The 23,695-nt window shown below is 43.9% G+C and overlaps 1 protein-coding gene across 1 annotated transcript; it reads left to right on the forward strand.

The window, feature by feature from the left end:
- Window positions 1-834: 834 nt before the first annotated feature.
- mn1b (meningioma 1b) lies at window positions 835-17,617 on the forward strand. The gene is made up of 3 exons (XM_026320923.1): window positions 835-1,700; window positions 1,848-5,432; window positions 16,304-17,617. The coding sequence occupies exons 2-3, from the start codon at window positions 1,916-1,918 to the stop codon at window positions 16,525-16,527; spliced, it is 3,741 nt and encodes a 1,246-aa protein (XP_026176708.1). The 5' UTR covers window positions 835-1,700; window positions 1,848-1,915; the 3' UTR covers window positions 16,528-17,617.
- The last annotated feature ends 6,078 nt before the right edge of the window (window positions 17,618-23,695 follow it).

A 23,695-nucleotide genomic window follows, 5' to 3' on the forward strand; every position in this document is an offset into this window, starting at 1 on the left:
ATACTTAGGTGATGCTGTTGTTAATGAAACTTTGGCTCATCCACATGATTTAGTTCAAATGGTCTTTTAAGGCGGATTTTCCCCGTTGGGACTCAGGCTGGTGCGAGTTTGATTAGTTACAGAGATAAGAGCGACTCACTTTGTAACTTTATCCCCAACATCAACTCTGATATTTAGGCAACATTTCTCATTGGGCACAGGCTATAAATAGATCTATTGAGGCCGGACGAACAATATCTTTGTTTTACCACAGAATCCCAGTAACATGTTGAGCCTGGAAGTGTAACAGTGGCTCACACGTGACAACAACTGTGACACTGAGCCCGTGACCTCATTAATGTGGATGGACACAGACTAAAACGTTGAGTCTTAGTGATGAAGCCACTGCTCGCTCATCAGTGTTGTTGCAAACATGCTGCATGGCTGTAAAAGAGGTGTAAAGCAATACGCACTGATTCTTACCTCAAGTGCTGTTACTCCAGGGGAGGATATGAGAATTACATGAGTGTTTCCTCACCTAAACCTACTGTGGACTACAATTCTGTGGTGTGAAATAAATAAATGTTACGTGGCCATCCCGATGCAAATTTGATGATGGGTTTTAACGTGAAAATATATATCTAGTCAGAATATGTCTAGATGTTCAGTGAAAGCCATTTCTAAGATCTGATGTACAGAGAAGAGTTTAGGATCTCATTGATTCTGCAGACCACCTTAAAAGCATTTGTCCCGCCCTCGACGCTTTCCTTGGCTGCTCTGATTGGCGGATACCTCGCGGATGGAAGTGGCTGTAGAAATGCAAAACTTGTTGCTGGCTCCTCTGGAGGCGTTGATCTCACACAGCGCCAAGCGGCAGAGCGGAGTGTGAGTGTATCTGTGAATCGCTCCCAAGTGCGCTCATACCACAGCAGACAGGACTCGGTAAACGAAGGGACGCACACGTTAGGAACGAGACGCACTGAAAGGACTTTAAGGCACGGCGCCTCACTGCAGAGCGCATGACCGGCAGCGGGTGGATGATGCTGTCCAGCCGCTCCGTGGTTGTGGAGTGCGGGTAGTGCACGCCGCGCTGCTCCGGGTTCAGGTCGCGCAAACGGACGCTCCGGTTCTCCGGTGCCTCAGTTGGAGAGCCGTGTTTGTGGACTTTCCATCACACTGGACTTTTGACTACATGCCTGCTGAGCAGTTGTGAGATTGTGAAGGACATCGCTAGGCAGTATTTATTTAAAGACTCTTACCTCTCAAAGTCAGTGGTGTTCGAACTACACGGCTCCAATTGGACTGTACCTTGTTTCCAGTATGGGACCTTATAGAAAACGTCGCTCTGGGACATTTGGCACTGGACTGGAGTAGGGTAATGATTAGATGACAGAAATTGTCATATTCCCTGTTTGACCACTCCAAGTCTTCTGTGCTCTCCTTTTAATTTGTTAGCGAGATGTTTTTGTTCGCCATGAAGAAACGCGCCCAGCAAACTTTGGAATATGATAAGCCGCTCGTGCGTCAAGATAAATAACAGTATTTTGTATTTGTTTTCTTAATCAAAGAGAAAAGGAAGAGCAGCCAAGTGCAGCATAAATACGAGCACACGGACACGGTTTACGTGCGTATTTGGACACAGTCTGTCCCCTCGCTCCTCCGCGTCCTTGGAGAAGTTGAACAAACAAAAACAATTGATCCAGCACAATGAGAACTTATTGGTGAGTTCTTACATTTAACACAGATAAAACAGTTTAATCGGATGTGTGATAAAACATTTTGTGAATAGTTTATTGTATATCTTTTAATTCTTTGTTTTTATTTTTCGCTTTTTTTTTTTTTTGTGCTTTTTGCTTTTTTGGGGACAGACGGAAAAACAGACAGTGTGCCGATGTCTGGCAAAGTGGCCGTCATGTGGGATTGATTGCAGGGGAGTATGTTTGGGCTGGAGCAGTTTGGTTCTCAGATTAATAGCAGAAACCCTGGCCAGTCAGAGAGAAACATAAACCAATCGAGACTGAACATGGGCTCCCATTATAAAAGCCCAGGTTTTCACGCTGGAGGCCCGCCGGGTGCCGTGGAACCCGGCATGGGCCCTTTGAGTGAGCCGCAAATGCTCGGGCTCAATATGAACATGAACGGAGAACAGTATGGGGGCTTTCACCCCAGGGGCCACTCGGACATGCATGCAGGCGGTGGACTTCAACAGCAGCAGCAAGGACCCATGCATGGATTTTTTAACAACCAGCAACCTCATCAAGGACATCCTCATGGCCATCAACCTCACCCCCACCAACATCACCCTCATTTCAGTGGGAACTTTGGAGGCCCAGAGCCAGGGTCATCATGCCTGCATGGTGGCAGGCTAATGGGCTACAACAACAATATGGGACCACAGCAAGGCTTTGGAGAAGGATTTGATCCTCTGGCTGAGGGACAGGCTGGGGATGGTTTTTCCCAGCAGCAGCAACAGCAGCAGCGGCCCGGTAACCTGCCTGACTTTCAACATCATGGGCCTCCCAGTGGCAGCCATGCCGTCCCTGCTCCCTGTCTACCCCTGGACCAGTCACCTAACAGAGCAGCATCCTTTCATGGTCTGCCTTCCTCCTCCTCCTCCTCCTCTGAGTCTCATGGCTTGGAGCCTCGGCGGATGCCCAACCAGGGAGCTGTAGAGGGATTAGAGTATAACTTCCCAAGCGAGCCTCCATCTGGACATTTTGATGTACCTGTATTTTCCCCATCAGAATCAGAATCTCAATTACCCCACTTTGGGCCAGGAAGGCCAGTTCCCAGCGGGAATTTCCCAGGGAACCCTGGAATGCCAAGGACACCAGGTATGCAGGGCATCTCTAAGGGGCACCAGCCACCACCACAGCCCCAGCAGCCTCAGCATGGAGTGTTTTTTGAACGTTTTGGAAATGGGCGGAAGGTGCCCGTGGGAATGGAGCCGGGGGTCAATGCAAGGCATCCTCTCATGCAGCAGCAACAACAGGCTGGCTTGATAGCCAGACAGAACTCATGCCCCCCTGGCCTCCCCCGACCCCCTCAGGCTGAGCCCGGTCCTGCTAACCCTAACATTCTGGACGGAGGGGTCATGATGCCTGGCCAACACAACCAGTTTGAATATCCCATTCACAGACTGGAAAATAGAGGTCTGCACCCCTATGGGGACCCCATGTTTAATATGCAACAGCCAGCTCCTCCTCCCTCCCAGCAGCCCCCAAATCAGAGACTGCAACATTTTGACTCTCCTTATATGAACATGGCAAAAAGGCCTAGATTTGATTTTCCTAATGCACATGGTGGTGAAGGCTGGTGTGGTGGTATGGATAACCACCTCTCTCCCTCTGCCTATCCCGGGCTACCTGGAGATTTCACCCCACCTGTAACTGAGGGTTTCCCACCTGGTCCCCTGCAGCATCCAGTGCCTGAGCAGCAGTCTCTGCAGCAGCGTCAGAATGCAGCCATGATGATTAAACAGATGGCTTCCCGCAACCAGCAGCAGAGGATGAGGCAGCCCAGTCTGCAGCAGCTGGGTCACCATGGCGATGTTCCTCCTGGCCCAATGGCTCATGGAGGCCCAGTTGGGAGCATGCCCAACTTCGACAGGGAGAATGGTGGCAGGATGCCCAACATTGATGGACAAAATCCTCATGTAACTCAGGAGAACTCCTGGTTCCAAGGGTCCCACCCACCAGGGGAGATGATGTCACGTCGTATGGGTGGAGCGGGTAATGAATCAGGGCCTCATGACATGGGGCTACAGCAGAACGGGGCTGGGATGATGTTTAGGCCAGGCATGGGCATGCAGGAGCCCATGAGAATACCAGGAGACGGGCATGTACAGGCTCTCCATTCCCCGGGCATGCACTCACAATTCAGTGGTAACATGGGCAGCCTCTCACAAATGCAGTCTCCAGGAGCAGGAGCAGGGCATCCAAATGCACCAGCAGAGAGGCGGCCAGCTGACTTCCCTGCACCTCCAATGGGAGCACAGCCAGCGTTTCCCTATGGAGGGGCTAACCGTCAGGGACCAGCCCACAGTGCTCCCCAGGGGGTGAACACCTCACCAGGGAGCTACCCTCCTCAGTCTGAGTTTCCTTCAGGCCAGCGGTCGTCTGTTAGTAAGCTTGGAGCTTTGTCCCTCGGGAACTTTAGCAAAACCAGCACTAAAGACAGTGTTTTCGGCCAGAGCTGCCTGGCGGCCCTTTCCACAGCCTGCCAGAACATGATTGCTAGCCTAGGGGCCCCCAATCTTAACGTAACATTCAACAAGAAGAACCAGAATGAGGGCAAGAGAAAACTGAGTCAGACTGAACAGGACATTAATAGCAGCACATCTAATGGGACTGGCAGTGCTGGTCCTGAATATTTTCAGAGCAGCACTTCCCAGAACAGCCAGATGCCTGGCACTGGGAATAGCAACTCTAAGCCTGCAAGTCAAAGCCAGACGGTGCAGGGGGAAGCCAGTGCCCTCTCCCCAAATTACAACATGGACGCTACCCCGTGCAGTGAGGGGAAGGCAACAACAGGGAGTGGGAGAGGGAGAGGGAGGAGAAAAAGAGACAGTGGACATGTGAGCCCTGGAATTTTTTTTTCCTCTGACAACGGTAACCCTGTTGTAAGTCCAGGCCAGCAGACCCCCTCAGCTGGCGTTGGGGAGAGGGGTGGGGGCACGCCCCATGATAAACACCTTCAGTCACCTTCTTGGGGGAAAGCAGGCGACCTAATGTTGGGGGACCAGGCCGACCTGATGTCTTCTTTGGACAGTGGCATTCAAAGTGTCGCCAAGTCTGACAGTAGCTCACCACGAGTGGACTTTCCTGACGATGTCAGCACCCACTATGGCAACGAGGATGAGGTGTCCTCCAGCTCAGATGCAGCAGGGACCTCAGCCTCCAAGCCTAACCGCAGCCCTATGATCACCGGCTCACCCAAAATGCAGAGAAGTGACCATGGGTTGATAAATGGACAGAAGCCCCTAGGCATGGGCATTAACAATCATACTACCTCGACACCAGACAGCTATGGACTGAATACTGGTGGGGGCACAGGGGCCAGTGGGGTGAGCCACCCGGGCACTCCTGGGGTGGATCAGGTACGCACCCCATCCAGCACCTCTGGCCAAGAAGAAATCCATCCTCTGGAGATTCTGCAGGCCCAGATCCAGCTACAACGGCAGCAGTTCAGTATCTCTGAGGACCAGCCCCTGGCCATGAAGAATGGCAAAAAGAACGGAGACTGTCCGTCACAGAACGGAGACAATGAACTGGTGAGCTGCAGCCCTGATGCTGGGAAGGGCTCAATGGGCACTATTGACCTTGACACCCTCATGGCAGAGCAGCACGCCACCTGGTACGTGCCCGGTGACAAGGCCATGATGGACGGAGCAGAAGATGACAAGGCCATGGGACCCTGGGAAAAAAATAAGAGCCAAAACAGCAGTAAAGAAGGTAAACAGAACTATTTCTTTTCTTTCTTTTTTTTTTTTTACCCCACTTTCCTTTCTCTCCTCTCAGTCTCTAACAGTCACTTGACACTTACAACGCTACATTCACATCTATTTTGTTTATGAAATTATTTAAATATTTTTCTCAAAATGTGATTTATTTTTTTTAATTTGAAATGCAGCGTAACATACAATACAAAATAGATAAAATGCTGTGATGTGACGCTGATACTAGAGGACCTCATGTCTATATTGTGCGGGCACAAAGCAGCCGACTCTGTATAACCAGGGTCTTTGAATTTTAAAGCTCCAGCCTATAGGAAGATAATAAATTTAATGGTAGCTCTATTCAAGTCTTTACAAAGAAGAAAGATTTATGTTGTATTTTTCTTGTTGAAGTGAGATCCTACTGAAGAATTTAAAAATGGCCATAGGAATGGAGCAGTTTTAAGTGCAGTGTGACCGAATAAAGTAAAGCCTGCAGTCTCTGCAACATATTTTCATAGGTCTCTTCATTGTAGAGGCACTTCAAAAGAACAGCTCGAGAAAAGTAAACATTTCCTGTGGTTCTTTATCTCGGTTTTCAGGGTGAACAACTACATTGAGAAGATTAATAGCTTTTTGAGGATATGCGTTTGCGCAGCGGGGTTTCCCTCGCCTTGTTACGTGTTTGTTTTTGTTATTACCATGGGATAATACAGAGCTGGTGGAGTGGATTGAATTTAGATTGGCAGGACAGGATTTCGAGGATTAGATATCATGGTGAAATTAATGCAGCCATTTAGCTTTAGTTTTATTTTTCTGTGAGAAATTGTTTTTATTTCGTAGCTATTTCATTTGAAATTGTGGTCTGGTTATTATTGTTAAGCAATATGTTATTACTAGTCACTGCTGTCATTCATCAGTTTTTATGTTTGACTTAAATATAATTTTTTTCAAAGTTAATTAGGATTTGATTACAACACAAAGTTTCTCAAAGCTGAAAAACTAATTTCTGATGTAGGAGAAACAGAAGCGTTTTTTTTCAGATAGACCCGAGACATTAGGCAGCAGTCAGCATCTGCAGGTTCATGGTTGGTAGCAGTTTTACCTTAATGTTTAATGATGACTCTAAATCAAAATGCAGGTAACTCATTTTACTGTTACGATGTTCAGCTGCGGATGCGTTTTTTTTTGTAGCTAATTTGCCCTCAATGATAATAATAATAATAATAACAATAATGATAATAATAATAATAACCATAATGATAATAATAATAATAATGATAATAATAATAATAATAATAACAATAATGAATTCTTTAATTTGTTATTTACATTTCATCATGCTTTTCTCATAATACAACAGATAGATACGATGGTCTAATTTGTGAAGTTGGATATAGCCCAGTAAAATGTGTTGCTTTTATTTATTTATTTATTTTTTAATGTTGTTTGATTCTTGTGTCTCGCGTCTGATAAACCTGTGCGCGCTATAGGAGGCCTGTGGATGAAGGACGTGCAATAACGTGGCTATGTACATAGATTTAATTGCAGACAGCGCCTCGCGCGTCTCCAGCGCCTCTTTGTTCTGATCGGTGCGAGTGCAGAGAGGGGCGGGGGCGCGCACCGTGCCGCGTCTGGGCTCCAGGCGCATTGTTTAGCTGTATGAGACTGAGCACCGGGAGTCGGCTGGTAACACTACATCCGAAGCAGCACCGTAACTTACTATTTCAAGAGACACATCACCGGTCACAATAATTATCAAGAATCAGAAAAATTACACAAAGTTCATAAGAATTTGAGCCAGAATTATCAAAAGCAGTACATTCCTCGTCAGCCAGCTCACCTATCTGTTTTCCCCATAATTGGTCTTACTTTTTGTTCCCATTATTTCTTTCATCATCACCTCTAAAAGAGATAACTGGATTCTATTTATTTATTTTTTAAAAAAGCCATCAAACAAAAAAGAGAAGCTCATTGATGCTAAGGAGTGATAGGTCACATCATTTCTGATTAATGAGTATTCTTTTCAGTAATGATAAGCAGTCAGGCAGTCTCACCTTGTTGCATTTACTGTTTTAATATTTCTGGGACTGATTTTTACATTTTACGTCACATTCACAAAAATCAGTGGGTATTTAAAGGCAGAGTCATCTATTTTCTGTTTTTTCCCCTCTTCCCTCCTCTCCTTCTCCCTTCCTCTTCCCATGACTCCTCTCCTCTGCTCTCCTCTCCTCTCTCAGCCCTCCCTGCATGGACAAGAGGCATGCAGCTCTGGAGCGATCGATAGCTAGTTAGCACAAATCACGGCTCCTGACAGTTTCTCATTTGAGTGCTTCAGACAGCAAAGATGAAAAAAGGTGGAGGTGTATTTGGGAGGGGAGGGGGATTTTGAGATTGAATCTGATGCTTAGGCTACACAGAAGGGAGCAAAATAACATAATAATTTAAGATAAGTCCTAGCCCACAGTGTAGTTCCATAAGAGCCAACATCCCACAGGCTTTTCACACTGCAAAAAATATCCACGTCAACCTGTCAGTCTAGTTTTAAATCCTCAGTGCTGTGAACAAAAATCTGCCATGGGGGAGATAATGTCAGTGACACTAATGTGAAATAAATCAGGCCTATTCATCAGTCAATTAGCATGAACTAAATGTAACTTGGTCAATAGAATTCGTACAGTTCATTTATGCTATTCCAGTGAGAGTGAAAACTGTATTTTTCCCCCACTTATAATAGAAATAGAAATAATTTTAACAGCCAGCAGAAGATGGCATAAGCAGCTGAGATTTTTTTTTTTTTTTTTTTTTGCAGTGGAAATATTCTGAAATACAAACTAAGAATTTTGTTTTCTAAAGTGGAAGATAAGGTGTATTTTTTTCCAGTGGGTAAAATTGTTTTCTGCTTCAAAAACTCTTTTTGTCATGGCCATTTCATTTACATACCTTATTTTGCTCTGTCAGGAGTGTTGTTGAATTATGCATAGATTATTTTTACTCAAATCATTATTATTCCAACAGGTTATGAAATTCAGTAATGATGAACTGTAGTTATTACATTGATTTACACAGAAATGCCTTATTTTAACTGCTTAATTAAAAATGAAAATATAATTGAAAATTGATTAAATTGTTATTTATTATAAGCAGAATTTAATTTTTACACAATTTATATATTTGTTTGTCAGGCGTTCGAGTTTACCTATAGTTTATCTAAATGCAATATCTTTTTCTGATGAGTTTACCTTTTGTGCTGAGAGCTATCTGTGTGTGTTAGTTTTAAGTTAGTGTTTTTTGCGTTGTGTTGTATAGGACATTAACTTTAACTGAGACCTGAAACAGGTGAACTGTGGAGGAGTGTGCTTCAGATGAGCTGATGGCAGTGAGAGTGAAGGAGCTGGGGGTCACGGGTCAGTTCAGTCACATAAGGTGAATGTTTCCATCACTCGGTGCAGCTTCACTAAAAATGCTAAATGTGAAGTTGTGAACAGGGGCCGCAGATCATTTTGTTGCCAAGTGTGTTGTTTGTGTTGCACTATCTGCAACAGAGACTATGGGAGCCACAAATCTTGCTATGATTCGAACAAGACACTGTGGAAAGTCGATATAATTTTTTTTAGCTAACTTCTGAATGTTTGAATGTGCAGACGACTAGCCTGTAAAAGTTACACCGCAAGGAGCCGTACTCTCAGTGTTGTTGTGTGTTCACCCAGGGCAATCCCAGCTCAGTCTCTCTGTGGTCCCTGTGTGCCTGTTTAAAGTGATGCGTGCTGCAGTAATGGCTCCCTTTGGACCCCATCATTTGGCCTCCTCTCTTTGTCACAGCACGTAGCTCAAGCTTTTCACTGAGACACAGTGATACCTGCCCCTGTAAGCTCACAGCCTGCAGATTCCCGTGTGCTACAAGTCTAGTTACGCTCCCAAAGACGCAGGGAGTGTAGGTCGACACAGGCAACTTTCCTTCTACGGTGTCAGTTAATAGTATTTCCCCTTTTTAAAAAACATTATTTTACACTCTTCCTGTTCCCTTGTGTATCTTAGCCAGAAGCTGACCGTTCACTTGGAAACTCATGCATGGTCTTGATAACAGCCACCCAGCAAGTGTAGGAAGTGATTCAGTTATTTTTATTTTTACTTTTCACAGTTTTTACCACAAGCACTTATGTCATTTTTTTCTTTTTTTTTATCAGCACAGTTAAAACACTTCACAGTTTGACCCTGTGGAATAGTTTCACTCTTCGCTGTCAGTAATCAGCCTAAACAGCTCTAATAATGATCACATTTCTGTCGCACTGACATTGACAAGTTTGAAAATAGCGAACTTGCATCTTATCACACCTACTAGAAACCAAGAGAAAGAGCTGTATTGATATCCCACCATGGAGAACAATCCTATGAGACTTGCCTGCCTTTGACATTTCAGTACAACTACCTCACAAATTATAGAAGTAATTTCTACTTCCTGTTTCAAAAAAAAAAAAAAAAAAATTATGAGGTGATTGGCACATGCTTGAATGTGGAAAAACAGCTCGGAGCTGTCTGTGTTCTTCACCTGTCATTACAAGTTGTTTCATATTGACTTTTTCAAGAACACACATCCACCTAGTTTCTCTCACACCCTGCATTGCAGTAATGATAATCATTATAGTAATCATACCAATTAGTCTTGGTAATATTGTTTCCAAAAGTCATAATTCATCCTCAGGCAACTTCTGTAAGTTGACTTGTTGACTTATTGACAGGTTCATCGGGGCTGCAAGAAAAAAAAACAAAAAACAGGTAGTTTATGTCTGTAAGTGCTGATTTCATCAACGTTAATTTTTTTTTCTTGCTTTGTGTTTGTGATTGTACACATCTGCACGCGTGTATTGGAATGCATGTGAGAAGGTGATGAAGGGTACGTTTGTAGACGCTGCAACTTGGTGGTGTGGATTTGTCAGCCGTAGACATAAAGTTTGATTTATTTAGACTCGGTGTCACGCTCACAGCTTCAGCCCCCCAATCTCAGGTGTCTTGCTCGGTGGAACACGCTCACTTAATTCAAATGTGTTGAAAATATTTAAGAGTATTTACTTGACTTGTAAATAGTGCGGGGCTGCAAAACGCCTATCACACATTTCAAGTGTCTGGAATTTAACACAGTGTTTAGAGTGCAGGTTTGCTTATGTGCTCACATGTGTGTGCGTGCATTCATGTGTGTTGTATATTCCTGGGCAAGTCTGTCTTGCAAGACATTGAGCACTAGTGACAGTCAAAGGGAGCCTATTAAAGAAGCGTGGTTGTGACTGATGAAGAGAGAAAAAGATGAACAAAGGTGTCAGGCCTTTTGCCTTGCTGGATTTTCAACTCCTCAAAATAACAGCTCATCCGGTGTTTTGTTTTCCCTGGGGAAGGGTGTTCGGATAAAATAAAACTTGCCTCAGCATGTGGTAAATACTCTTCTTGGATGCAGCAGAGAGTGGATAAGCTGGGAATTGCACTGAATGATAAGCACCAAACCTTCGCTTGTGAACGTATGTGACAAGTGTCCAAGTGTCCACTGTCTGCCAGTGGGATTCAAACAAGAAAAGCAAGTGTCACTTTGATGCAAAGATCCTGAAAGGTGTTCCAGGTTCATCTGCTGCCTGTGCCCAAGCACAGCCTTTAAGAGGTGTGTGTTTTCAGGTTTTCAGGGGTGTAGACGTCACACTGGCAGCAGGAGTTATGTTATTTGCCGTACAGGTAGTCAAGCAGCTTTAATTTGTATTGAGGAATTGACAAATGAGTTATGACACTGGAGCTGTCTCATGGGAGACAGAAGTAGAGACTGGTGTGAAAGAAAAAGTAAGAGAGGGAGAAGATTTTTTTTTTTTTTTTTTTCAGTGAGGATCTGTACTTTTCTTCATGAGTCAAGTGGCTGGGCAGTATGTATGGCATTTTTTCATTCTCATGCATATGTAGATGTTGTAAAAACATATTTTTCTGCACGTATGTATTTTTAAATATGTCTAAATGGTGTCACTAGCAGCAAAAGACCGATCAGGCAATATTAAATGTAATGTCTTTAATTACACAGATTAAAATGATTGATTCATACTGCTACATTTTTACACTACCTGCAGCAGAATCATTTTTACTCAGAAAAAAAGTCTATGACATGCTAGTGGTTCTAATCTCAAAATTGCCACTGTTTTCATGTGTGGTTGACCTTTTCCAAAAAAGGTGGAAACACAGAAAACAAACCATGCAGCACAGTGCTGAAACAAAATAGAGACAGCGAAGTAGATCAATATGTCACCGGCTTGGATGACATGCTGGACAGGTCCTGGACATGGTTGTGAGTTATGAAGGAGGCACTAAATCACTTCCCATGTTCTGATTTGTGTCTGGTTTCCTAAGCACTTCTTGTGGCCAGAGGGGGAGGTGTGTGTGTGTGTGTGTGGGTGGGGTAAGGAGGGGGTTATGAGCTTGAGAGGATGGGAATGGGTGTGTTGCTGGAGTGAAGGTAACGAATGCTGGGGGCAATGCCTGCCTGGGCAAGTTTTTCTTTTTTTTCTTTATGTTGTAGGCCAGAGAACAGAGAGGAAATTCAAACCAAAATAACCCCTGTGCCCTTGCCTGAGAAATATGCCCCCTACCCCACTGCTCCCTCCAGATATCCTCCCTGCTCTGAGAGAAAGGTCACACCACAGCAGTTGGGTGGAACTGAGGGGTTGGTGGGGGTGGTGGTTGCAGGGAGTCTTACATGCCCCCCACTCACCCTGGGGGCACAGGATACCTAGACAATACCTCTGTTAGCTCCTATATACTTCATTAAGACTTTCCTGAACACATGATATTATTTGATGTTGTGAGTGTGTTAATTACATCTGATCACCTTTTGGGACTGACCTGCATGTGCTGTCACTTCTGTGAGACTGTGGTGAACACAATATAGGGAGAACCATAAGGTGTTAGATTACAGCTGGCCAGAAACTTCTTTATCCCTCCCGGGCCCCTTTTTTTGAAAACAGACTTTTTCTCTGTGGTGTGGCGAGAGTTTTGTGCTGACAAAGACAGAGTCCTCACACAAGGCCATAGTGCTAGTTGTTATGCTAAAGGAATCTGACCTGATGTCACACACTGTCATAGGAGCGGAGGCCTTTGGGTGTTTTTGTCAGCAAGCGGGGCATTCTGATTGGGCCAGTTTGTGTTCAGAGAGGAAAGGGTCACGCCCTCAGGAGCACAAGGTTAAAGGTGAAGTGTCGTCATGGAAGTATAGGGCTTGGGATAGAAAGGGCAGAGGCCTGCCACACTGGGACTCTGGGTCCTGGGAAATCAATGTGACAACTCTGAGAAAGCAGCAAGAAGCTTTGCAGAGTCAAACCATCTCCCTCACACTTGATTTTTCCTTTTCTGTTATTGAAGAAAAATATTTCAGTCATCCTTTTTTTTTTCTGTTCTACTCATTTTACAAATAATCACAGTGTGTGTCGGCCTCAAAGGTCAGAGCCATTATTTTAAACTGTGCAGTTTTTTTTTAAGATTAATTGAAAAAATAATTGCAGAGTGTAACACTTATTATTGAATTGCTGGAAAATACAGTCTCCAAGCAGCCATTGTTTACCTCTCCATTGCTTCGAGCGTGTTGAGTGTGTGTGTGGTATGACATGTAAACCCGTGTCAGGCCGTCAGCTCGCAGACACATTGGTGTCAGCCAGACAAACCAGTGCACTGTGCTCCTTGCCTCTACTCATCTCTGTAAATCGTCTCTGGCTGTATCTGTGAGACAGCTCCAAAACCCTGCTGCTCCTGCTGCTGCGTGTGTGTGTGTGTGTGTGCGTGCACATGTGTGTGTGAGCATCATTGCCGAACACTAAATAACAAAGTACGGCACTTGGGGTGAGAGATATAGCGATATAAGTGCATCACATTAAATTCAGTATTTACTTAACACATCACTGTGGTAATCTTTTCTGGCTGTAATGTGGTTAAGGATATTTAGGTGTATTTGTGGCTCAGCGCAGCTGCTGTTACTGTTCCCTTTTTATTAGGTGTTTTCCCCCCTTGCTTATTGATGCTAAGCACTTGTTCACCTCAGATGAATAGGCTATTATGGAGATATTACCATGGATATGATTTCTGTGTTAGTCAATGAACAGCCATAACAAGATAGATCTGATTGAGGGGGGAAGAAAGATTTCCTTGCTTGTAAAATGTCATGGTGATTTGGGGTTTAGACTTGTGTGATATAGAATTTCACACTGCCTTTTCCACTTTTGAACAAATATGCTACCATGGACAGCTAATGCTTTCAATTTAAGTGCAATGTCTTGACTCCCCCACCCCCCCTTAAAAAATATATAAATTAAAGACTTATATCCCTTGAATCCCCGTTTGCTACTCTGTAATACTGACTGATATTTTAATCCTGTGGTGGTCAAGTATTTTACGAGTGGTGAATTTATTATGTTCTGTTAATTGAAAAGTGTATTGTAAAAACAATAGCAATCACAGTATTTAGAAAGACTGCAGTTCCGTATCTTAAAGAGATGATAGAAAAAAATTACCAACATTTTTTTTTATTGTTGCAGCATTTGTTAAATTGATTTTATATATGTGTAAAAAGAAATTCAGTTTTTATACATGAATGATCCCTGAACATGAAACCTGGGACTATAAAAGCCATAAATGTGTGTGTGTGCGTGTGTTTGTACTAAGAGTTATCATGTTTCTAATTTGAGCTAAAGTATGTGTATTTTACACTTACGTCCTTGGATTGAAGCTGAGTGATGTGTCTAGCTGGAATTGTGTGTGTGTGTGTGTGTGTGTTCATGCATGCACGTCCATATGTATGCAGGCGTGTGTGTGCATGTTGAGCAGCAGCTGAGGGCTGGTGTGGGCATGGCAGCGACAGCAGCGGCAGTGGTTGGCGTGTTGTGTGTTTTTGGCTGTGCGTGTTGTCAGTTTGTTGTGTGTCAGCAGTGAGCCAGGGGAACGCTTGGCTGCCTATTCAGGCCGGTGCGGACCCTGCTGTGCCCAGCTAGCATGAGCTGCTGGCGGGTGCTGGAGGGCACGACGCTGGAAAGAGGGAGTGTGAGTGGGTGGAGGGGAATGATACTGGCAGGGGGTGGGGATCCGCCATGCTGAGGTGTATGACTGGACCCTCTGGCAAATGTTAGATCTTGTCACCACCACCACCAACGACGCTCTAAATCCTCATTTCTCCTTACCTCCAGTACCCTCAGCCCCCACCTATGCCATGCCTGTAGTCTTTGAGAGGCAGATCAAGAGAAAGAGAAATTTGCAGAGGTCGACAGTCACAGAGACAAATGAAACAGGGAACAACGGGAGGCATGGCTGCCTGACCTTTTACCAAATCCCTCCACTTTTCCATTCCAGTGGTCGCAGGCCAGACAGGCTGGGGGGAAAGCCTGCCTCACTGCCTGCATGTCTGCCTGACTGCCTGTCTTGGTTGTCCTAGCTGCCTTTCTTGGCCTGGCGTGGCCTGGCTTGGCCTGGCCTGGCCTTATTTTCTCTGGCTGTGTTTTTGGTAACACTGCCTCACTGCTGTCTCTGGGTTTGTGAGAGCGGAGAAGTAGGAAGATGAAAAACAGTATGCAGAACAAAGAAAAACTCTTTAAGTAGTGGATAAAAGTCAGCTAAAAATGGGACGGGGGTTAGTGGATGGTATAGAAGTTGGCAAAGTGTTTCTCTTCTCTCTTAGGTGAGCAGCAGACTGACTGGAATGTTGTGATCCGCAACTTCTGTGCCCAGACTGTGTCGTCTATCACAGCCTCTCCCTTCTCAGATACATGTAACTCAGCTTGTCAGAGCTGTTTTCTACCTGTCTCTACACTCAGACACCAGGTTGTCCCTGCGCCTTAAAGCTCGGAGTCTTTATGCAGCACAGTGATCTGTTACAACCATCCACATGGAGCAAGGCAGTGGCTCTGTTCTGTGGTGAGAAGATGGGAGAATAATCAGATTGATTTTAGCGAGGGATCCCTAACATCTTAACACACACTTTCTCTGTGCTCTGGGCTTGCTTGGAGGCAAAACCCAAAGCACACGATGCAACACTTGTGTCATAACACGTAGCCGTTCCATTTCGTCTTCCCTAGTAGCTGTGCAGCTTTCCCCTGTTGTATTTTGCGTATCTTCTTCAAAACTTTGTTGCCCCATTCTCCCTCAGTATAATGCAGTCTGTATCTCAGTCTGTATTGAAGTGTGATGCTGCACTTTATGTATAGTTTAGCCAAGCACTTCCTGTCCTCATCAATCTTCCCCTTGACTAATTTTTTTGTTACACGGCACAAAGTGATTTTTTTTCCATATGTGAAGTGTGTGTCTCGGGCGTCAGTATTTATTTTGTAGCACAGCTGAGTTTTTTTATGTGACATATAATCAACCCGTATATGGATTTTCCAGAAGCGTGGTGCGACCATTTAATTTGAGGTTCCACACTTTGGTGACACAGGGTCGATACTGTGGCATGGCCATTATACCAGTAAATTGGGTCAAGACGGGTTAAAGGCCAGTTTTCTCAGTGCCCTTTGACCGTCTGACCGGGGGTCATGCAGGAGTGCTCCAGATTTGCACGCCTGACTGAGAACAAATGCAAATGAATGCATGTATGGTTGCGTGTGTGTTTTCACATCTGTATATCAGACATGTGGATGAGGAGTGTGAGGAAAGGAAGCAGCCTCTTTTTCAGGTTGTATTGATGGGGTGGAGGGGTGGGGGGGTGCAATAGTGTTGAATTAATTTCACAGTGCAGATTTAGAGTGGGATGTGAAAATGACACTGGTTTAATTAAAAGTGTGTATTTTAAATGGTTCATCTGTATCAGAGAATGGCAATAGCTCAAAGCTTTTTTTTTTCCCATTTTTGTTCAATCTTAATTAACCTTTTCCTCTCTGTGCTGTTCTACAGAATCAGAGCTGTCCCAAAGTAAGGTTGGAGCTGGGGCCCCGGGGGCTGGAGGAGGAGGAGGAGGAGGCGGGAGCAGTGGAGGGAACCACCTGCAGTGCCTGTCCGTCCACTGCACTGACGAGCTAGGGGACAGTAAGGGCAGAGGGGGGCCCGTCTCGTCCTGGCGCTCTCTCCACTCTGATATCTCTAACCGATTTGGGACATTTGTGGCGGCACTGACTTGAAGAAAAAGCAGGCCTTGCAGGAGAAAAGAAGATCGCAGAATAACAAGAAGGAAAGCTTCAGATACAAATACCATGAGGATGATTATTATAAGGTGTCGATGAGGCAACTGCGAGCAGCTCTTGCCTGTTCAGGGAGAGAAGGACATTTACACACATAAATGCAAACATTGCGAACACAGACATTTACTCAAACACATACACACACATAGACACATGCAAATGCCATGTTTTTTCTTTCACATGCAGTCACACTTTAGGACACCCTCTCACATACTGCTGGACAATACAGCTCGGGCCTCTATTCAACAATGCCCAAATCTGGAAAACCTCAAATCAATGTTTTTTTCTTTTCTTTTCTTTGTTGAAGAAAAATAAAGAAATGTCAAAGGAGGAGAATACAAATACAGAAGAAGCAGAAGAAAAGATATTCAGTTGTCATTGGCTGTGATTGTATACCCCCCCCCCCAAACCAATTTTACAGCGTCCTAATATATAGAAATAGGGATTTCTCCTCCACACTCAAATGAAGCCTGCTGGCTAATTAGAATTAGTCTGAACACCAAGAACTAGAAAGATGGGACGAGGGGGGATTATGCATGAATGTAATTCAACAATTTCCCGCTCCTTATCAAAGAACATTTTTACTGTTATCATTTGCTGCTCTTAATCATTTTGTTGTAGTTCTCGATTCTTTATATTGGTGAGAATATCTTTCCCTCCTTCTCTGCTATTGACTGTATGTGCTCAACCACTTGTATACAATTCAGCCAATGGGAACTGAAAATGGAGGTCAAGAGATTGTTTAATAAGGGAATTGAAAAAAAAAGACTATTGGTATTGCACATGTATAATAAGAGAAAATTTGCTGTGTGTTAGGCAATCTTGTAATCTTTAAATAAAGCTTCTGTTGAATTTGAATTTCTGAAACATTAGATGGAGGACTGTGACGGCAATTTACAAACTGATTTTTTTTTTTGTTTTCTTTTTTTAATAATATGTAAAGTGCAGTCGTCTGTTTTCCTGCATATTGTATATATCTGTATATGTTTTATTGAGTAACTAAATAACAATAAATATGACGTTAAAGGTGTCATTTGTCTTTACTTTGGCTGTTTTTATTTCTTTGCTACTCTATTATTAGTCACAGCAGCAACATAAGCAGCACAACATGAAATCATAAATAATCACGAAGACCCAAATGAAAATATATCCAAAATTGGTATTCTGCGTGCGAGCACATTTAAAGGTTTTCTATTCAAGGAATATTCAATATTATAGTATAGTGTGTGTGTGCCCTGAGGATCCTCACTGAATTGCAGAGGTGCCTACAGTATATTCCAAGTGACAGATATGACAGGGATGTTGTGAACTGATGCACACTACCTGACAAGCATGCAGGAACCTGTGCCATATTAAAGCCAGAAGCAACATCATTCGGAATGCTAGGAAAATGTGGCTTCCCGGTGGATTAGGTCGCCAAGACGATTAATTCCATGTACACCTGCTTGCAACCTGTGTCACATTTTATCCGCCCATCTCACCTGACGTCTTTGCTTAAATCCTTAGTGTATAACAAATCAGCAAAGACAAATATAAAATTTCTAAATGATTTTTTAGAATGTTGGTCAAAATAAAATGTATATAGCCACAATATGTTATTTTCATTTTCGTTTTTATTTTATTATATACTGTTACACAAAGGCTACTTTTACTTTCCTGTTTTCTCCATTATCTCGGTTGATTTTGGACTTTTTACTACCTTACTACCTACCCCTTCTTCTCCAGCCAGCTCTTGTAGCCCCGCACACATATGCACACTCCCTCTCTTCCCACTCCCCAGGCCCTCTTTGGCTCACCTGCTTTTTATTGGTCATCTGCATGGATGCTTAATGCTAATCAATAACTCCCCTGTGTGCCAGCTCTTAGGTGGAGACGTCAATGCTACCTAACAGGGGTAGTGATCAACTGCATCACTGCTGTCTTGGATACCCACACACAGCTCCCTGCAGGACCCTATCTGTATTATTCAGGTGTGTCTGTGCTTGCCTCTGTACTCATTGCCTGCTGTGTAGGATTGCAGAGCCTGTTGTCGATGTGGTGCGTAGAGAGCTGCAGTGTTAGCAAACAGCAGAAAGTGGTTATATGAGAGACTGTCATGTCACCTGGGAGGGCCTGTTAGGAAGGAAGAATGGGGGGAGAGAACTGGAGATGGCTGGGGAATAAAGGCAGATTACGTTGCTCACCATGAAACTGAAGCTGGAGATTTTCTGTTAGGTTTAATCACTGAATCAGTAAAATACTGTGTGAATCTTTATGCTTTTGAGTGTGCACTGTGTTTTTTTGTATGTCAGTCTTTTCCAAGTATTTTTGGCACTTCATCCCTTGAAACATATAATGCATTCAGTCAATTCTATACTGCAATTAAATCTGTCATCTTTCTGTTGTTCATTGTACTGTACTGTACAAAAGGACAAGTTCATAGTCACTAATGACACTGGTTTGACCTGTATCTGGCAATACAGATGACACAACTGACTAGCATACATTTAATAGATCAAAAGATGTGTCTTTTAAAGGGGTGGGTTGGTGACTGCGTAGAGATCAAAAAGGTTTCAAGTGTTTCTCTAGTGCCAAGGTGCTAAATTTCCTTAAACAGTAACCACAGTCTTTGTATGCTAGGAGACTCCTTTAGTTACACACTACCTGCCTGTCTGGTTTGGCTGACCTATTTTATAACAGGACAAGGGCTTGTGCTCACAGGTTTCTGATGCATACAAGCTGTTTGTGAATACAGCGTTTTTGTTATCTGATGACTACTTTTGCTTTCTTGCAGATGATACATTTGATCCATAATTGCATTTGATGGATCTGACCCATTTTTCCTGGAATGGATTTGAATGTAACACTTATTTTAGATCCAAAGTAGCATGTTAATGTCCCATTGTGCCTTACACAAGCTAGATGTGGAAATAAGAGCTATCCTGTTTTCCCAAACATGCCTGCAGCCTAGCCACATGCCATGCGGAACACAGTGACAAAGAGGCCTTGGGATATTGGCTCCAGTCAAGATGTATGGTGCTGGACCTTTTCCTTCAATGGGCTCCTCTGCGTGGCAGCCATATTGGGAGTACTGTGTGGTCGCCTGAGAACTTGTGTGTTTCCCAGCCAACGTGCATCTAAAGAATAACAATTTCACTAGCCATGAAGACCATCCATGGAGCCATGGGGGCCGTAGCCAGAAAGCTCGGCCAAACACTCTCCTCTCATGCAGCTTTCTATGTACTCCTATAAATACATCTCCTATTTGTATAGAGGCGATATGCATCTTTGGGAAAATACCACAATGTTGACATAAGAGCACCCTCTACACCCCACCTCCCTCTTATTTCCCCCTCTACTCTTTCTCTAAACTCTTTCTACCCCTTGCAGAACCTTTCATAGCCTGAGAGACAGAGATGGAGAGAGAGAAAGAGAAGGAAAGAGAAATGGAGGGAAACTAGGAGTAAAAGAAGTGTCTCTTAGAGGCCTCCACGGTCTTTAAGCCACTATGGTATCCACCAGAGCCCTCACATACACTCGGCCTCTAAAGGGCTTTTGTCCTGTAAAGAGGGGGTTTGGCTAAATTGGGGGTGCTTGTGGATTGGCGGGTGGGATTGGGCTTGGTGTAGTATATTTGGCTCCCACGTCTCCATCACTGAAATGGTGAACTTTTTTTAAGCTAGGGAATTCAGAGGTGGGGTTTGGAGGGGCAAAGGGGGTTCTGGTTTACTGGGGGGAGAGAGATTTGGAAATCTTCCAAATAGTGCCTTTTTGCTTTCAAAGAAAGCTCCACTTGTGTAAATGTGCTCTTTGTCCCTTTGCCTATTGTTTGAATAGCATTGTGGACTTTTTGTGGGAAGCTCACAGGGGCCTGGGGGGCCTAGGGGGCCAAAGAGGGACCAAGAGGGGCTTTGCCTGAATGACTCGTATGCAGGATGACAGAACTGTGGAGAGTCTAAGGTACAATTAAGAAATGCTCATGGATGTGCACACACACACACACGAACATACACCTGCTCAAATGCATGCAGACATTTCAGTACAAATAAACACCGACATATGAATATCAAACCAAAGTTCAGGTATTATCTGTGCAAATCTAAAAATGTATTTAAAACTATAAGGTTCTAATTTCTATCACCAGTGTAAAGTTAATGATGTAAATGGTAACAGAGACCATACCAGCTCTGGTCTTACACTGTCATGGCAGTAGTCTCTTTGCTGATAGCAACAATATGAAAATGGTCTGCCTTCCTCCAACCATAAAGGGATTTCTTGAGCTGAGTGTCTGGAGTCCCTCGCTGCAGCCAATTCACAACTTCCATCTGTCCTCACTCTCAAAAGATGCCGGCAGGTGGAAGAGAAGCATAAAAGCATTTGCATGTTGGGCCTATTGATTCTCCATTTACTGAGTCTATTGGAGAGTCAAGGAGAACATTTACGTACATTGTAAAATTTTAGAATTAAAACATATTAACGGGCCTGAGACCTTTGTATGTGTGTAACAAAGAGGAAGGAATAATATATCTGGCATGTGATAAATTCTTAATTTAATGATAAGTAATAATTTCAAAACACATAACGTACAATTAAGAAGTATTGTTGTGATTATACAATATTGCTGCAACAGGTGCATGTAGTTACATTGACCGGAAGTCGGCTTAAATTCAAATCCAATGAGGATAATCCATTGAGGATAAAATAAGGCCTAGTAAATCTCCCTCTTCCTTGTCAGGACAGTCTACTTCTCTGTCTTCTCTTACTCTGTCCTCTCTGTTTGTCTAAATCCCCAATCCCAGTCGTATGACCCAACTTCAAACAGTCCCTATTCTTTCTGTAGTTGGTTCAATATCCTCCACTGTCATCACCAGATATCCTGTGACCTCTCATTCCTCTCAACCCCCACCCCCTCGCCAGCACTGCATGCAGGCTCTCTGCTGGAACTCCTGGAAGGTGATTGAGCATGGCACCCTGCTCCAGCCCTGTCCTGCTTTGTCTGGGGACGTGTGCCTGTGTCAGGAACCACAATTAGTGGGGCGCGTCCCCTACCATTAATCACAGAACAGTCCTGAATCTCGGTGCAAGCTCAGTCCCCCCACAGCTGCACAGTGGCAATTTGCTCAGCATCAACCCTCGCATGTCATCGACATCCTCAGCACCATTCAGCTGTTTTTTTTCGGTGTCTCTCACAAATTCTTGGTCATCAGTGGTAACATTTGTCACAATATAAGCACTCACTGTAGTGAATTGTGATGCATTATTTTATGCTGGAATGTCCACAGAACAGCTAATACTTAAATCTGTATTTTTGTTGCCATTTCAGTTTCAGTGCATTTCCATCCATCTATCCATCCATCCATCCATCCATCCATCCATTATCTATAGTGCTTGTTCCTATCAAAGGCTGTATAAAAGTGCATTTCTAACTCAACTTTATTCTCTCTCATCTAGAGGTTTCCTATTTTTACTTGTTTGAACTTTTGTTCCTCTGAAACCTTTCATCAAATTCTGTACCTCAAAAACAATTTTCCTGGTGTCTAATATAGATTGAAAAAATTCTACATCAGTGTACCACTTCACCGCTTCAGCTGAACTTTGCAGCCCGTCTAGACAATGCTTTACAGTGAAGAAATGGAAACAATACATGCATTTTGCAGAATGTACCACAGACAGAGGGCAAATACAAGCCTGACTACAGGAGGGAAAAGCACATCCTGAATTCCCTCTTCACTTGGGGTATTCAGATCAATATTGTGGCAGGATGTTAAATATTTGTCATCAGATGACCACATTGATGAAACAAATCAATGGATGATCGCAGGGAATGAGACAAGGGGGTGTGCTTGCTTACCTAGCTCCTATGGGATGAGGAGGAAAATGAGAGGGAGAGATAGAGATTTGTTGTTTTTTCTCCAGGGCACAATCTGACTTTTTTTTCTTTTTTTCTACTTTTGGGGACTATTATGAAGAAACTGATGAGGGACCGTATGGGTGGAGGTGTATATGTGTGTCTGTGTGTGTGTGTATGCATGCGTGAAGAAATCCAGCAATGGAAATGGATGGTCAGGAAACCACTGTCAAAATCAGCTCTTTGTACTACATTGGTTAGCCCAGCTGTCTGTGTGCCAACTACTATTTTTGTACCCACATACATGAATATAACACATAACGCACACACGCACACACACACACACACACACACACACACACACACACACACACACACACACACACACACACACACACACACACACACAATGCTCCCAAACCTAAACGCACAGCACAAACACACTCCGTCTCTATCATACACACACACATATAAACACACCACTCAGTATGCTTCCCTTTCTCTCTTTATTTAACGCATAATGAATTTTGTGCCCGTCTCTTTCGATCTCTCTCTCTCTTGCTCTCTCTCTCTCTCTCTCTCTCTCTCCCCTTGCCTTATAAAAACAGAGGAATGAAAAGCAGCCAGATGGTAGCTCAGGCCTAATATAAAATCAATATGCTGCCTCCAAGAGAACTGAAGGGGAAAAAAAGAAGAAGAGTTGGTGAAAAAAAGAACATTCAAACACCAGGAATGCCAAAATAGAGTTCTTTGGTCTCTTCTTTCTTTTCTTCACCCCCCCCCTCCCCCTTCTTGCTCTTTTCCTCTTTCTCTCTCACACTGTGTCTTTCCTCTGACACAGATATTTGTGCTGACGGTCACACATGCATGCGCATTGGCTCCAGTGTGCTTCAACCACTCTCTCCAGCTTTGAGTAGGCAGAGGCCAACGGACTTCCCTACCTTTACCACCTCTGGAGAAGGCAAGAGGAGCTGCTCATGTGTATGTCTGTGTGTGTGTGTGTGTGACATCTCATTGGGCTGCAAATTGAGAGAAAGGAGGAGGGCAATGTAGAGATAGCCTTTGAAGAGGGAGAGGACTGAGGGCCATTGAGAAGTCATTAGGGTAATCATAATTGGCGCGGTGAATAAGCAAAGGGAGAAAAGAGGGAGGAGAGTATCTGCATGTGTGAGTGTGTGTGGGATGGGGGTGTTAAGATGCAGAGAGGGGATACATTAGAAGTTAATTTGATTGACAGCCACATGTTGGATGGTGGTATGGCTGAATCAAATGTACTAGTGA

The sequence above is a fragment of the Mastacembelus armatus genome, chromosome 9 (assembly GCF_900324485.2).
Source record: "Mastacembelus armatus chromosome 9, fMasArm1.2, whole genome shotgun sequence".
In the NCBI taxonomy this organism is placed as follows: domain Eukaryota; kingdom Metazoa; phylum Chordata; class Actinopteri; order Synbranchiformes; family Mastacembelidae; genus Mastacembelus; species Mastacembelus armatus.

Bases quoted from the DNA above. Each gene is read 5' to 3' on its own strand.
- mn1b (XM_026320923.1), top strand. From the start codon at position 1,916: ATGTTTGGGCTGGAGCAGTTTGGTTCTCAGATTAATAGCAGAAACCCT. The intron at 5,433-16,303 runs GTAAACAGAACT...GCTGTTCTACAG, and splicing joins CCAAAACAGCAGTAAAGAAG to AATCAGAGCTGTCCCAAAGT.